Source organism: Molothrus aeneus, chromosome 5 (assembly GCF_037042795.1).
Source record: "Molothrus aeneus isolate 106 chromosome 5, BPBGC_Maene_1.0, whole genome shotgun sequence".
Classification (NCBI taxonomy): Eukaryota; Metazoa; Chordata; class Aves; order Passeriformes; family Icteridae; genus Molothrus; species Molothrus aeneus.
Window position 1 is genome coordinate 54,526,915 of NC_089650.1, and position 14,711 is coordinate 54,541,625.

Genomic DNA, 14,711 nt, shown 5'->3' on the forward strand with positions numbered 1-14,711 from the left:
AATTGTGTAAAATCCTTCTAAAAATGCCTTTGCAAAGTCACTATTGTCTCTAAAGTCACATCACAACAGTCACAGACTGTTGTGTTGGCTAGAGCAAGTTCAAGGGGGGTGCCATTCTCCTGTCTGATGAATTCCTTTAGACCAAGCACGAGTGCCATAGATTCTCGCTAGCTCTCTCATGAGCACTCTAAAGTTTACAGCTGCTTGCAGTTGTGAATTCTTACTACTTTTTAAGTTGTAAGTTTTCTTGACTTGCTCCTGGTAGACCAAACAGTGTATGCACCTGCCCTGAAGCATGTTCCCAATGTCAGAATTCTGGGAGTGGTGGAAGGAGAGTGGGACACAGTAAATTAGAGTTAAGTATGAGTTACTGATGAGGCAGTTTCTGGAGTAGTACCCAGCTGGAGATGCTGTGGTGGCAAGTGTGGTTAGACTGCAGCCACTGTCTTGTAGCACAGCTATTCACAATATTTTGGAAAACATCATGTGAAATGACAAGGGAAAAGAGAAGAAAAAGAAATGCCTAAGTGTTCTGGAGGCACAGGTATAATTTATGTAGGGCTCAATACAATGGGCTTAATGTAGTGCTCAATAATGTACCTTCTCAACACACTAATTAATTCATGTGTTCCCTGCATTTGAGCTTTAATTTCATCACAGTTTTGTATTATTGCTGCCCTGGTGTCTCCAAGCTCTTTTTAAGACCAATGATGATTCATTGTGCTCTCTACAATTATTTTGGAAATATGAGCAGCATACATGACAATATATAAATAAACTTAATAATATGGAGGGTGGTTAGTTAGAAGCCTATAATTTCAGAAGAGTTGCTTGACCAAGATTGGTATCTTTCTACCATTTAGCCTTTGACTACATGACTACATTGTGTCTAAATACAGACTAAATTATGGAGTATAAAAGTGCTATATTTCTTGTTTAGTAGGTAGCTATTACAGTGAACCAGTTGTCTTTAAACTGTAGAAACTCAGGCTGCTTATTTTCAGAGCATTTATTACTGTCTTGAATTTTGGTATAAATGAAAATTGTTTGGTATATGTTTTTTAAAGGTTTTCAGACCCTGACATGTGCAGAACTAGAGCTATAGCTAGGTGTATTATAGAAGTGTTAAAATGTTTACCTTTCCCTGTTGCATCTAAAATCAGAAACAGATAGGAAACAACACAGACTTTGTCTTGTTGTCCAGGAAAGTAGATGTAGTTTTAGAGAGTATGGGGAGATTCTTCTGTTTTCTCATCTCTGTACAGTGATATTTATATGCATACATCTATATATATATGTGTGTGTGTGTGTATGTATTTAAATCCTATTCTGTCAAAATGCAGAAGTATTAATTCAGGACAATTCTTTTTAAAGCTGTTATTTGGAAGATACCAGCAACAACAAAAACATCAAATGTTTGTTCAAGTCATGGTATATTTTTAAATTCTGAAATACAATTTCCTGCTGTTAGACTTTGTTTAACAACATCATACTTTCAAGTTCTCTCTTCAGCGTAATCAGGTTCCTGTTTCCTGTTCTTTGATGGTTAGACATGTTTGAACTTACATGAAAAGCTTTGACCTGTATTTTCATATGTTTCTCTGTTGCTTTCAGCTATGCATTTTTTTTTCCCTAGGGATGCCTTCATCTTAAATTTTTCTGATGAGCTATATTTTTCAACCTTGTTACATTTTTCCATGAGATTCAGTCATGAATCATAAATAGCATATGCAAAGCTGGTCAGCTAAATTATTTTATTATTTCCCTCATGTTGATGGCACAGTCAGGTTTTTCTCAAGTAACACATGATAAAACTTTTTGTAACAAATTCATAGCAGAGTGTATATTGTACATATATACTTAGAGGTATTTCAGAAGCATTGGCTAAGGTTTTATTGTGCCTGGTACTAAAAGCATTACAAATGCAGAATGAGATTCTCCTGTCATTTTTCTAGGATTTTTTTCTTTTTTTGCTAAAGTAAAACATGAAGAGAATGACCAAACTAGACCCTCAGCTCTATGCATTCACTTACAATGTGTGCTTTCTTTTAGCCTTTGTATTTCAGAATTCTCTTCCATATGTCCTTTCCAAAACAACCACCTGAGGAAGCCTTCAGTACTAGCATTCACAGCAGTGCTGTCATTCTGGTGGATTCTAAAGAAAGCTCAGCTTGATAAACAGGGTACTTAGCAGAGGATGGGCCAGCTCGGCAGCAAGGTCTGTCCAGAACCTGGTGCTTGCCGAGTGTTGGCACATCCTTAGTCGGGATCATTTGTCATCAGTCATTCCCATCTGGCAGCGGGTGGGCGTGTGCAGAAATGTGAACCATGTTTCTCTGTAAGCAATGCCACAACTCCTTACACAGGTAGGATGTGGGGAGCAGTTGCTGCAGCAGGCATTGCCTCTTTGGAATGTGTTGTTTTCTGGGAGATACATTATTCAAATACACTCCATTAAACAATGCACGTTCTTTAGCATACACCTTTTTGCTGTGTTGTTTCCCCCCCCTTAAGGTAAATAAGTGCATCTTACTCTCTACTTTATTGTTGAAATATTCATAGTTGAGCAGGAAAGATTATATTTGGAAATGCAGAAGAAGCAGTGGGAAGACATTCAATAGTATGATTTAAATATTCAAGTTGACCCAAGTTCAAATTGCTGTGCTTTGATTCAGATTCGTGTGATGTGAATTAGTGTGTGATCACAGTAGAAACTGGTCTCTTGGCTTACCAAGTACTTGAAGATTTACTTTAAAATAAAAGAAGGAAATTTCCTTATACATGGCTGTGCATGGTGGAATCATGATCTTTGGATGTTTGTGACTCCTCCACAGGATTTAAATCAGTTGTGATACCTTTTTTCTTCCCCCTCCTTTAAGATGTGAATTGTCAGTAATTCTGCTCAATATCCTACCTTCTCTTATTCTAGTGTTTATTAAACACAGCTTTCTATAGTGCATGATTGGTATAATACCATGTACCTTCTGATAGAAAGTATCCTGTTCCCTTGCTTTTAGGTGAAGCAAATCTTAAACCTGGAAGCTTGACCCTTCATGTGAGCTCTAACAGCAATATTTTTTTTTTTTTTAAAGAAAAAGTGAAAATACACTTTTTCTTTAAACCTATATCCCAGCCTTTTCCTTGTTGATATTTTTAAGTCATGAGAATATGCTAATAGTTTAAATAAATTCTAAATGCTGCTGCATCCGTGGGTCTCAGCTAAGTTTTAAGAATAAACCAAATGCTGTGATCAGCAACATATTTGTGCTTGTGCATGGGTCTAGGTTGCCTTGAGCTGAAACATTTGTGAGGGGTAAGTTTGGTCTGTAGCCAAACTTGTAGCTGTTTGTAGCTGGCAGTGATGAATGAACAAGTCTGACTGGAGTTCTGAGTGAGTGCTTATAAACCCAGGAAGTGTTCTGTGGGAGTGGCAGACAGCCATGACGCACCAAAAATCTTTTCTTAACGCAGAAAAACACACTTCCCAATTGCTGGCTGCATTTTGCACCAAGAAAGCCCACTGCTAATGTGCCTACCTTGGTTTTATTTCTGTGGGGTGGTTTTTTTCCCCTCTCCCACTTGCTTAATGTGGGAAAAGAAGTGTGTATCTAATCCAGCGTTGCGCTGATTTATCAGTTTGCTTTTAGGAAGAGTGTTAAGATTAAGAGCACTGTGACCCAGAATGAGTAATGACTGGCACAGCCAGAGTGCTGAGAAGACTGTCACCTGTTTACTGTGTATTTTGTTTGGCTTTTTAACTTTTTACTCCTTTTTCTGCCATACCCTTTCATCCACCTTCTGTGGATGGTCAGCTCTCTGTCTCTAATATGCTAACCATTTACCATGCTGAAAATTTTGTCTAGAAGCTGTTGTGTGCTGCTTGGTTTAATAGATTGGACTGAGCCAAGTAAAGTTCTTTGTTTGATATTGTCTGAGTCCATATTTCAACCTTTTTTCATTAATGTTCATCTTGTAGTACTGGTGTAAGTAACTTTTTTGTGTGTGTGTGTTTGTTTTGTTAATGTGGCAATAAGATTTTCCATGTTTTGGGAGAAATACATAAAGGTGAAGAGCTTTGAGTGAACACCTTTATGCTATGTCAGTGAAATAAATGTCTCATGCTACTTGATAATAGGGTAAATGCTACAAAAGTAGCTGTGGGAAAGGACTATAATTAGTGAAGCTATATAATACGTGAAGCTTCAAGAGAGGCTGGGTTAGTACTATATTTTATGGGGCAGGTTTTGGTGACTAAATGGCACATGAGGGCATTGTATTCTTAGGAACTGGACTATTGTACTCACACTGAAGGTCTCTGCTTCACATTGAAAGCTTCCTCCTTTTGGGGAAAAGGGGGCGGGGTGGGACTAAGTAGTTGGTTTGCTATGAGATGAAACAATATTCTGTGTAGCACTAAGTCAAATAGTGATAAGAAATATTTGGCCTGATAAAAATTCTTGAGTTCTATTCAAGCACATTGGAATTTGTTGTTACAAGCAGTAGGGAATGTTCTGAATACACATGTTATTTGAGACAGCTCTGCATCTTTCTGGCCATCTGCAGTTACTGGGTTCAGTAGTGTGTGATTTTTGACTGCTTAAGATTGGAGTGTGCTGTCAGGACAGTGGGGTTGCTTGGTGCTTTTATGGTGCTATGTAGTACTGAGGGGTATAATTGGCAGAGCTGGTATGGCCAGAACAGAAACTCGCCAGACTTTCACCAAAGCCAAAGGTTTACAGATGGAGAGTGGGATCTCTTCTTCACTTTTGTTCCTTTGGTTTTTTTGCCTTTCCATTTTTCAGGAATTTGTTTTTCAGATTTGTAACTCCAGTGCTATAAGATAAAAAAAATATAAATTAAAAATATTTACTTTTTGGGTTTTTTTGCCACGTCTCTGAAGAGATTTGCTGGAAAATCAAAACAGTCATGCAGCTATCAGAGGGGGAACACTGAATTAGGAGAGCTTATAAGTAGTTTCAAGGTTAATAGACGCTGTGTAATGTGTGCTGAAGTATATACTCCAAAGAAATGCTTTCAGTGATACAGATTTGGAAGTACTTCAAAATCGATTTGCTATCTGTTCAGTTGAACAGCTTTATTATATAAAAAATACCTAATAAAATAATTACTTCACTTGCTGCCCCCAGCATACATACTAATAAGTATGCACTATGTACAACTATTTCCAAAAATGTTATTTAGAGCACTGTCATTTAAATTTTGATCTATATATAGTTTCTAAGTTTTATAGCATATCTTTGAGGAGTAACAAAACAAATTACCATTTAAATGCAATCTTCATAGATGCAACAAGCTTTCTTTCATATTTTGACATATGGATCAGTGGCAGAGCCAGTAGAAAAATAATTAAAAGCAGTTTTGGAAAAGAAAGATTGAAGAATGTACTTCCTTTCCTTTATTGTTCCATCTCTGTCCTGTATTTCTTTTTCCTTGGATAAATGTATAGGTTAATCATATTAGCAGATCTTGTATCTATTAGGAAGACCAAATAACTGTTACTGTCCAGTACTAGATATAGTCTTGCAGGTGTGTATATACAGTAAATACATATAGTATCATACATCTCAGAGTTTATCTCTGCTCTTGGATCTTTATAACAACATTATGTGATTGCTGCACTTCCCATTGTGCCTTGAGTATAGTAAATATAATTATTATAAGCTGTGAAAAACAGCCAGATTCCTAAATGATCTCAAAGTAAAGTTTGAAGGCTACATTTCTTTTGAATCATGCTAAAAAATTCAAGGAAGATAAAATTACAAAATGGGCACAAATCACGTCAAATACCAAAACCCCTTGAGTGAGTAGTCCACAAATTGTCAATACATATGATGATATGTAAACACTCTTTTGACTAAACCAATTAAATAGGATGGGAAAAAATAATCAAAGTGAATTAGTGGCAAATGAATTGCAATAATCACTGCGAAGAGGTCAGGGAAACTTTTCAGTTATTTTACATTCCTCACCACTTGCACTGTACTGCTGCAAGATAGTGAGGAAAATGAAATGTAGAATAAACCCTGGTAACAATGGTATTATTGTCTGTATTTTATGTGTCGAATATCTTGGTATCACTCCCTTTGTACATGTGAGAGAAGCAAGTATATTATAATTCTTATTCTATAAGAGATTACTTACATAAGACTATATTATTATAATAATATAAATCTTTTATACAGGCATATGCATACAGAGAGGACTTGCTTGTACATAAATACAAGGCATGCATTTGAAGTTTCACTTTTTTGAGATGAAGTAACAACAGAACAGTGTTGAAATCAGTAATGGAAATGAGACAAAAATCTCTAATTTGGCAGGAGTTAAGAAGTCTGAGATGACGTTTAGGAACTATAGGAGAAAAGAGAATGAGGTTGGAGGAAATTATTTCATAGTCTGAGAATAAGAGGCCGTTAATTCTGAAAAACAGGTTTGAAGTTGATGCGAGAAAATATTTCACAGTACATAAACATAACATCTAGAATTCTCTTCTTAAGAGATACTAAACTTTAAAAGCTTGGTGGGATTTAAAATCTTAAGAATTCATATGAATGCCCTTCTTTCATAAGACAAATACTTACTTGAGAATAACAAATACCCTTTGTAGTCTGTGCACTAGATTTATTTGCACATTCTTTGAAATAGCTTGTGCTGTTCACTGTGAAGTATCTGGACTAGGCCTCATAGAAGGGGCAGTTTGATTACTCTGAAATCAATGTTGCTGGATTTTGGCTTCATGCAAAAATATTTTTATACATGAAATACCTTATTTTCTGAGAAATCATAGGCATTTAAAATACCATTTCAGGTAGTTGGTGGGTGGTCATGGATTATGTGCTTTGACTAAAGACAAAAGAAAATTGAAAATATTCAGAAAATTTCTAGTTATGCTCTTGGCTGTGCTTATTGAGCAACTGCTCTAATCATATGTCTGTGTCATATTAGGTATAGAAATAATCATTCAGGTGATGTTTGAAGGTTCTAACCTGTAAGATCTTGTGTTCATACAGAAAATTGTTTTGTACCAATCTCTGAGATCATTGCTGTAGAAGAAACTGAGTTTAACAAGAAACAACGTAACATTGGCAGATGGCAAAAAATGGCAAAGCTACATGCTTTCACAGGTAAGGCAAATCAGTCTCTGGATGCTTGTGCTTGCTATTCTGTGAAGATAGTTTAAGGCAGACTCAAAAGGAGTTGTCAGAGTTTTGGGGTTTTTTTAACAGAAATGATGTGTTTAAAAAAACTCCACATCTAAAGAACAAAAAAAACCCAAAGAAAACAAAAACAACAACCAAAAAAAAAAACACCATAAAAGATCCCCCCCAAACAAATTTTAAAAAAATCCCCAGCAAAATCCCAAACTGAAATAAACCCAAGCAAAAGTTCCACAAAAAACAAACAAAAGAAACCCCACCAAAAATCTGTTGGTTTATATTTAAAGATCCTTTTTTATACAAAACTCTTTTATATAAAACTCTTCCTTTAAGATCACATGCTGTGTTTGGCTGTTTTTTAATGAAGTTCAAACTAATGTCTGAGTGTTCACCCTGGAGTCTTTTTGCTGCTGAATGACTCTGCTGCAGGACACCTGCTTTCTACTTCTTTACCAGAAAATCGAGAGAGGGTGAAAGAATGAGTCCTAAACGTTCTTAAATTGCCCTAACCATCAGGATGTATGCATTAAAGTTACTTTGTATTATTGACTGCATTCTTAAAACAAAGTGCCAGAAATATGTGTCTGATTTAGGAAAAGGGTGATGACTTCTGTGCTGAAAAGATGTCATGCCAGAATTTTATGCTGTACTTTCCCCACCTTTAGTTCTCCAGTAAGAGTGATTTGAGATACTGTATATGAAGTGTAAGTATAAGGTCTTAAAATATTTTTTTCTCAAATTTCAGCTTTGTAGAATAAATTCACCCTGTTGGTTACATGAGAGTTGATGTCAGCATGGCTTATCTTCTTAAGCTTGTGGCTTTTTATGTAGATTTTGCAGACTTTATTACAGATAATAGCTAAGCTCAGTGAACTTCTGAACAAGTGTGTCTATAATTAGTTGATGAGACATGGCTTCTTTTAAAAGAAGTCTTTGTTTGGATGTCTGCTTGTTAGCAAGTGTTTTCATTTATGTTTTCATTTGAGCTCTCTACAAATATGCTGGTCATACTCTGAATGCTTCTGTCATTTGTAGAAGTGTGTAGTGGAGGTTAATTACAGGTCAGTATTTTGGAGATCTTTCTGAAATGCATTGTTCATTTCACAGAACCATCTCATAATGGTTTTGGTTTTTGTTTGTTTTTTCCTAAATTTCAATAGTGCATTATGTGAAGAAAGCCCGAAATCACCGCTGGCGGTGCAGTGCTGCGACGTTCTGGTGTGTTGATGAGCACTTATGTAATCAGTGGACACAGGCGCTGAAGGGACTACTTGAAATGCAGAGTAAGTTTGAATAAACGATGAACATTTGCACCATCATTCTGGAGGCTTGTACATCAATCAATGTTATTTTGATGTATCTGCTTTTTTGAGCTCTTAAGAGCAGCTTTTGCTCAAAATTTGAGGGAGCCAAGAGTTGAAGTCTTTCCTTATCACTACTTTATCTTATGTATTCCCTAAGTTGTACTGAGTGCTTTAATCAGTCAGGACTGTTTGTGTCATATAATTTTACCCAGACATAGATTATTTTCACAAAATAAAGACACATTGGAAGCTTAGCAGAGGGTTTAAATGACTGTAGCTTTGGAAAAAGTAATGGGTAGATGTAAGCTCAGGGATTTAAGGTACTCTAGAGATTTGAGGTCAAGGACTGTAGCAATTGGAAGATTTATGGGTATAAAAGACTCTGTCATCAAAAAAATGTGTCTTATGTAGTAAGAGTTCCCATTAATAATTTCTGAGACTCTTGGACATCTACTTCATGGGAGGCTAAAAGTAATTTTGAAGGAGTTATTCCTGAAAGATACATTGATAGATGTCAGAAAGCAGCAGGAGCAGAGAAACAGAAAGGAGCTCAAGGGTGATCGTAGCAGAGGCAGTGCCTTGCTCACCAGGGTCCCACTGTATCTGAGCAGGCTGGGCAGAGCAAGGATGGGGATAGATACAGGTCCAGTTTACAGCCCAGGTGAGATAAAGCAATTGGGTCCAGCCAGGGAGGCTGGAGTGGAACAGCTGGAGATGGGATTAGGGATGAGCTCTCTACAGGGTAGGTCTGAGGCCCATTTGAGATACAGAGCTGGAGAAGGGGTTGGATACAAATACACCTACAGTGGGACTTAAACAAATACTTAAAGCTTATAGAATAAAAATTAGTATTTTAGAAAAACTGTTCTGAACAGGCAGTCGAAGCATTCTAAATGTTTTTGTTTTGTATACATTACACAAGGAACATCTGTCTTTTCCAAACAATGGGGTTTGTGCACCCATTCAGTACACCTGTGAGAAATGTGGCCTGAGCCAATTCATTTGAATACAGTTGTTCATTTTATTGGTAACAAATTCTTTCAGGAAAGGGAATATTTTCTCAGATGGGCAGAAGAGTGCTTTGAGTGTACGGCAGATTTAAACCACTGAGTCTGTCTAGCTTGGGTGGATTTGTTGTAAAAGTGTGCTGATGTAATAATCTGATATTTTTTCCTTTTAAACTAATAATCTAGAATGACATTTGAGGAAGTATGTTAATGTTCTTGTCTGCTCCCTGAAAAAGGAGGTCTCCCAGGTGCAGCAAGCATTACTGTTTTTTATCTCTGTTAATACAGAGGTGTAATAGTTGTTTTAATTGACTCTACTAGTGTAAATCCATAACTGTTTGGACAAATTTGAGGTAGTAATATCAAAGGTGCTTTTGGAGAGGAGAAGGGGTAACATTTTAGGGCAACTGACACTGTAGCACAAGCACTTGCTGTGCAGCATGTAGTTTTGTGAGGCATTCTTAGTGTGACTTGATCACAGAAGGGAAATGGATTTTAACCATGTTATTAAAAAAAAAAGTTTAAATAAATTTATGTAAAAGTATTTTTATGTATGCTTCACTTACAAGTGGCTTTGCTGTTGCCGCCCTTTTTGTCTTCTATGCCCATAATACTCATGTAATTAGAGTATCTTGTGTAGTGGGAAGGTACTGCAAGAATGACAAGTAAGAATGTGAGATAGGGAGTCAAAAGAAATTATTCTGAATTTCATCTGCTGTCTTATTAACAATTTGTTCAATACTGTTGATGCCAGTATAATAAAGAGAGCAGATGAAACAGGCTTTTATAGCTCTTTGTTAAAGAGTTACAAGTCTATTATGCTGTGTTTGCTTTGATGTTAATAGGTTTGGGTTTGTATGACTTGATGAATTTTTTGGTTTGTGTACAAAAGCAGTGCACTATGGTTTTCCTTACTGCAGAGTCTAGACCAAAGCAGCTGCTTGTGTATATTAATCCCTATGGAGGAAAAAGACAAGGCAAGAGGATTTATGAACAGAAAGTTGCTCCACTCTTCAGTCTGGCTTCTATATCCACTGATGTTGTTAGTGAGTAATAAGTACTTTAATTTCTTAATATGCACAGTATGAACTCTAAAACAGTCCTGAGTAGCTGAAGTTCTTTCTGTTAGTTACCTTTTCTCACTAAGGAAATGAAAGAAAATGGTAGAGAATGTTATCTAAATACAGCATAGGTAGTAGTAGCATTAGTAGTTTTCTAAATACAGTGTAAATGGCAGCCTTCTATTGGCTTCCTACTTACTAAAATAAAACTTCTTGTGCTCTTGAGATATTTAAGCTCGTAGTAAAAGATGCTGCCTTTTTTTCAGTTTCACTGTTAAAGCTAATTGATCATTTGCGCAAATTTTACTGAAATATTTTTTCTGTATGTACTGTGGATGTCTCCTTTAATTCTTTCCCTGGCAAAAATCTTTTGAGACACATCTTATGGACAGGCTATTTTCTAGTCACATTAGTAATAGAATCATGGTTATTAATTAATTTATTTTTATAATTCTATATTATATATAGCTTTATTATAGTTTTTAATAATAAATTGTAATGTGTTTATTTCTTCACAGTAACTGAACATGCTAACCATGCTAAGGACAACTTATTTGAAGTTAATATTTATAAATATGATGGGTAAGTAACTTTACTTGCCTTTACTATTTTTGAGTCAGTAATTACGTAATTGGTCTGTTTCTGTCTCTGATTTAAAAGGGTAGCTTTCATTACTAATACATTTATTGCAACAGCTGAAAGTCCTGAGGCATGTTCCTTTTTGTAGGAGATCTACATTTAGGAGTATAACAGAAAAGTAAACTGTTTCAGTAAACTTGTTCAACACAATATATTCGAGCATAGTATAACAATGTTTGCATGAGATTTGTGTTCAAAAGATGAATGTTAGATTAATTCTGCTCAGTTGAGCATTCTGTTATAGCTCAAAAGCTACCCAGAAATGTTTAGTGGTCTTGATATACATGAGTTCAGAGCACTGCACCAGTAGCATTCAGCCTGTGTGTAAAAACATGGACTGTTCAGAAATGTTTCAGGTGGTTCCTCTTGCTGTATATGACTGTTCAATAGTGCCTACATCGTGGCTGCATTTATTTGCATTTCTTCTTTTTCAAAGTTACTGTTTTAAAAGAAGATCTGACTGAATGGTGATCTTACATTCCATTATTGAGTCTGCTGTAGAACCAGAATATTTTAATAAATGCTATGGTAATTTCAGTTTCCAGTCCATGACATGAAACAAGTTACATGTCTGAAAAAACATCAAAATGTATGCAGATAAGCACTCATAAGTACAGTATTTTAGAATTCTTTTTTGTGCCTGTTAACAGGTACATTTAAACTGGTAAATTGCAAAAAGAAAACACATTAAGTCTTTTCAGAGTACTTTTGCTGTGGTACTTTGCTATATACATTGCCTATTTTGAGTAAAGGCATGATGTTGGGAAAGAGTGTTAGTAAGAAATGGCATTCATAGGCTGAGTTCCCAGACTTCACCTGCTTTAAAATTACTTGCCCTCAAATAAACAGTTTTGTTTATGCTGTGATTTTTCTTAGTTTTTCAGAAGTTCAAAGGAGGAAAACATTGATCCTAGAAAAACCTAGTTAGTTGTTATTTTTCCTTTTAATTTGATCTGTGATTTGAAATAAGTGTGCTGATGCTTGGCGAAATTTCAATATGGAGCAGAACGGGAGGCAAATGAGCCCATGTCCACTCCTAGCAAATTGTTTTTTACAGCAAGTGGCAGTGACAGATTGTGGTAGTATCTGAAGTACTTTTGGCAGATTCAAAGTCTCATCTTGTAGAATTTTTTTCCTTTGGGTTTTTTTGTTTGTTTGTTTTGTTTTGGGGGGTTTTTTGTTTGGTTTTTTTTTTTTTTTTTTTGGTTTCTTTCTAACATTCCAAGATGACCAATAGAGGCCAGAGCACTGCATCTTTTTAGACTCTTAGGATTCTTCTATTCCTGGATTAGGCCTGAGTGGCAGTTTGCTTGGGATCTGCAGCCTGTCTTTCCAAGCCTAACTTTTGTGCCTCATGTACAACTCTTTTTCTGTGGTCAACAGTGATGTTAGGAAGGACTTCCTGAATTAAAACTACTTTTTAAATAGCAGATTAAGTGGTTATCGTGAAAATTTAAAAAATGGTTGAAGCACATAAATGTGTGTTTCTTCAGGTTTCACTTTCCTCACCTAGAGTAAAAGGTTCTTTGGATTCCTGCATCTAATTGATGTTCAGCTGTCCCTGTAGACTGGTTCTGCTGTGTGGCTTTCCTTTCATTCAGTGATGAATTTCTTCATTTCATCTCCAGATTCCCTATTTGGCAAAGTATACATGGAATTCTGCAAGTAGATACAGGATTCTTAATGATAATTGGTTTACTTCTTTTCAATTGTTTTACTTTAGACACCTGATTCAAATATCTTATGTATGTTTCCTGTTTTTTCTTCCTATTTTACCTTACAGGAATAAGGTATTCCTATTTTGCCTTATAGTAATTTCTTACAGTGAATGTAGTCACCTAATAGCTCAATGATAGAACAGCTTTTCTTTAAGCACAGTTACTTAAAATATTCACTTGGTTACAACATAGCAGGGTTTTGTGCATCAATCAGAACATGCTGCAATATCATGCAGGTAATAGCCATGTTTGGAAACAGTGACACATAACACTGTGGTTTCTTATGCATATGTCTGTTCCACAAGCCTTTGAAAAATTGTTTCTGGTTGGGGTTTTTTCCCTGCTTTTTGAGTTAGTTCATAGAATGGCTGAGATTAGAAGGGACTGTAGTTCTTAAAAACTCAATTTACTTGTGGGTTAGCTTCTGAAGTCCTCTAGCAGCAGGTGTTGTTTGCTGTTGTCATCTATTTAAAAAGTGAAATGCTCTCCCTCCAGTAAAATAAAGCCAACAAGTAACAATCACTCTAAGGTGCTTCTTTCAGACATTCTTCACCAGGGGCCTTCACATGTGCATTTTATGTCTGACTTGTACATTGGTCTTCTGATATTTGCTGTGAATTTGGTTGTGCTGTTATTGCATATGTGAAGTTTTTATCAAATTTACCTTTGATAGGTATAGACATTCATATAACTGTCCCCTCTGAGTCTGGATATAGTATTTATTTGTTACAGATGATCAAAGGGCTGGAGCACCTCTCCTATGAAGACAGGTTGGGAGAGCTGAGCTTGTTCAGCCTGAAGAAGGGAATGCTCCAGGGAGACTTTAGAGCAGTTTCAGTACCTCAAGGGGACTTAAAAGAGGGCTGGAGAGGGACATTTTACAAGGGCATAGAACAATAGGACAAGAGGGAACAGTTTTAAACTGGATGAGGGAATGTTTAGATTAGGTTTAAGGAAGAAACTCCTTGCTGTGAGAGTGGAGAGGCGCTGGAATAGACTGTCCAGAGAAGTCATGGATTCCCCATCCCTGGAAGTGTTAAAGGCAAGGCTGTATGGAGCTTTGAGCAGACTACTACTGAGACAACACTGCCCTTGAACTGACATGGAAATTTGTGTTTCTTTAGCCCATTTTTTTTTGAGTCTGCAGAGAAACATTGGACTAAAATTCAGGAATAGTGTAGTTAAACTATTGGAAGAGAAAAAAAATTGAAAACAAATATCCTTTTATTCCTTCTCTCTCAGTCTCCTAGGTCTTAACTTAGAGTTGGAGAGTTCATGTTTTTAAGACTGTACTCACTGTAAATGGAAAAAAATGACTGTTTTTTGTTTCCATTGTTTAATGGAAAAAAATGACAGCTTTCCATCTGCTGAAAATGCAATAATAACTAAAATTAAAATCATCTATACTTAAAAATTAGATTATTAATTTGTCTTGCTCATTCTGCAATATCTGTTATTGATGATATCAGAGAGTATTAGTTTGAGTTGGAAATTATTGCTATAGATAACAGTACACATTCCTAGACTTGTGTGCTAGGAGCTACATATGTAACTCTGGATTTCTCACGTGTTCCTTTAAAGTGTATTTGAATTAGTTTGTTTAGTTAAAAAATGTTTATGCTTGCTGAGTGTGTTTGATTGTTGTTCATAAAATGTATACTGCTGTAAAAGAGTCTTTTTACTTCCTAGTTTTTGCTTGGCTGTGGACTCTCTGCTGAGCTTTAACATATTCAGGATCTGTGCAGTTGCTATACCAGCTCTGACCTGAATTAAATTTGTGAAACAAAGTTTTGCATCTGGTAAC

The 14,711-nt window shown here is 36.0% G+C and overlaps 1 protein-coding gene across 1 annotated transcript in view; it reads left to right on the forward strand.

The window, feature by feature from the left end:
• Nucleotides 1-14,711, forward strand: part of CERK (ceramide kinase) — a 40,853-nt gene that overhangs the window by 2,065 nt on the left and 24,077 nt on the right. Inside the window, exons 2-5 of the mRNA XM_066550778.1 lie at nucleotides 7,032-7,145; nucleotides 8,339-8,461; nucleotides 10,410-10,535; nucleotides 11,069-11,132. Of these exons, the coding sequence (XP_066406875.1) occupies nucleotides 7,032-7,145; nucleotides 8,339-8,461; nucleotides 10,410-10,535; nucleotides 11,069-11,132 (427 nt within the window). The remainder of the gene's footprint in view (nucleotides 1-7,031; nucleotides 7,146-8,338; nucleotides 8,462-10,409; nucleotides 10,536-11,068; nucleotides 11,133-14,711) is intronic.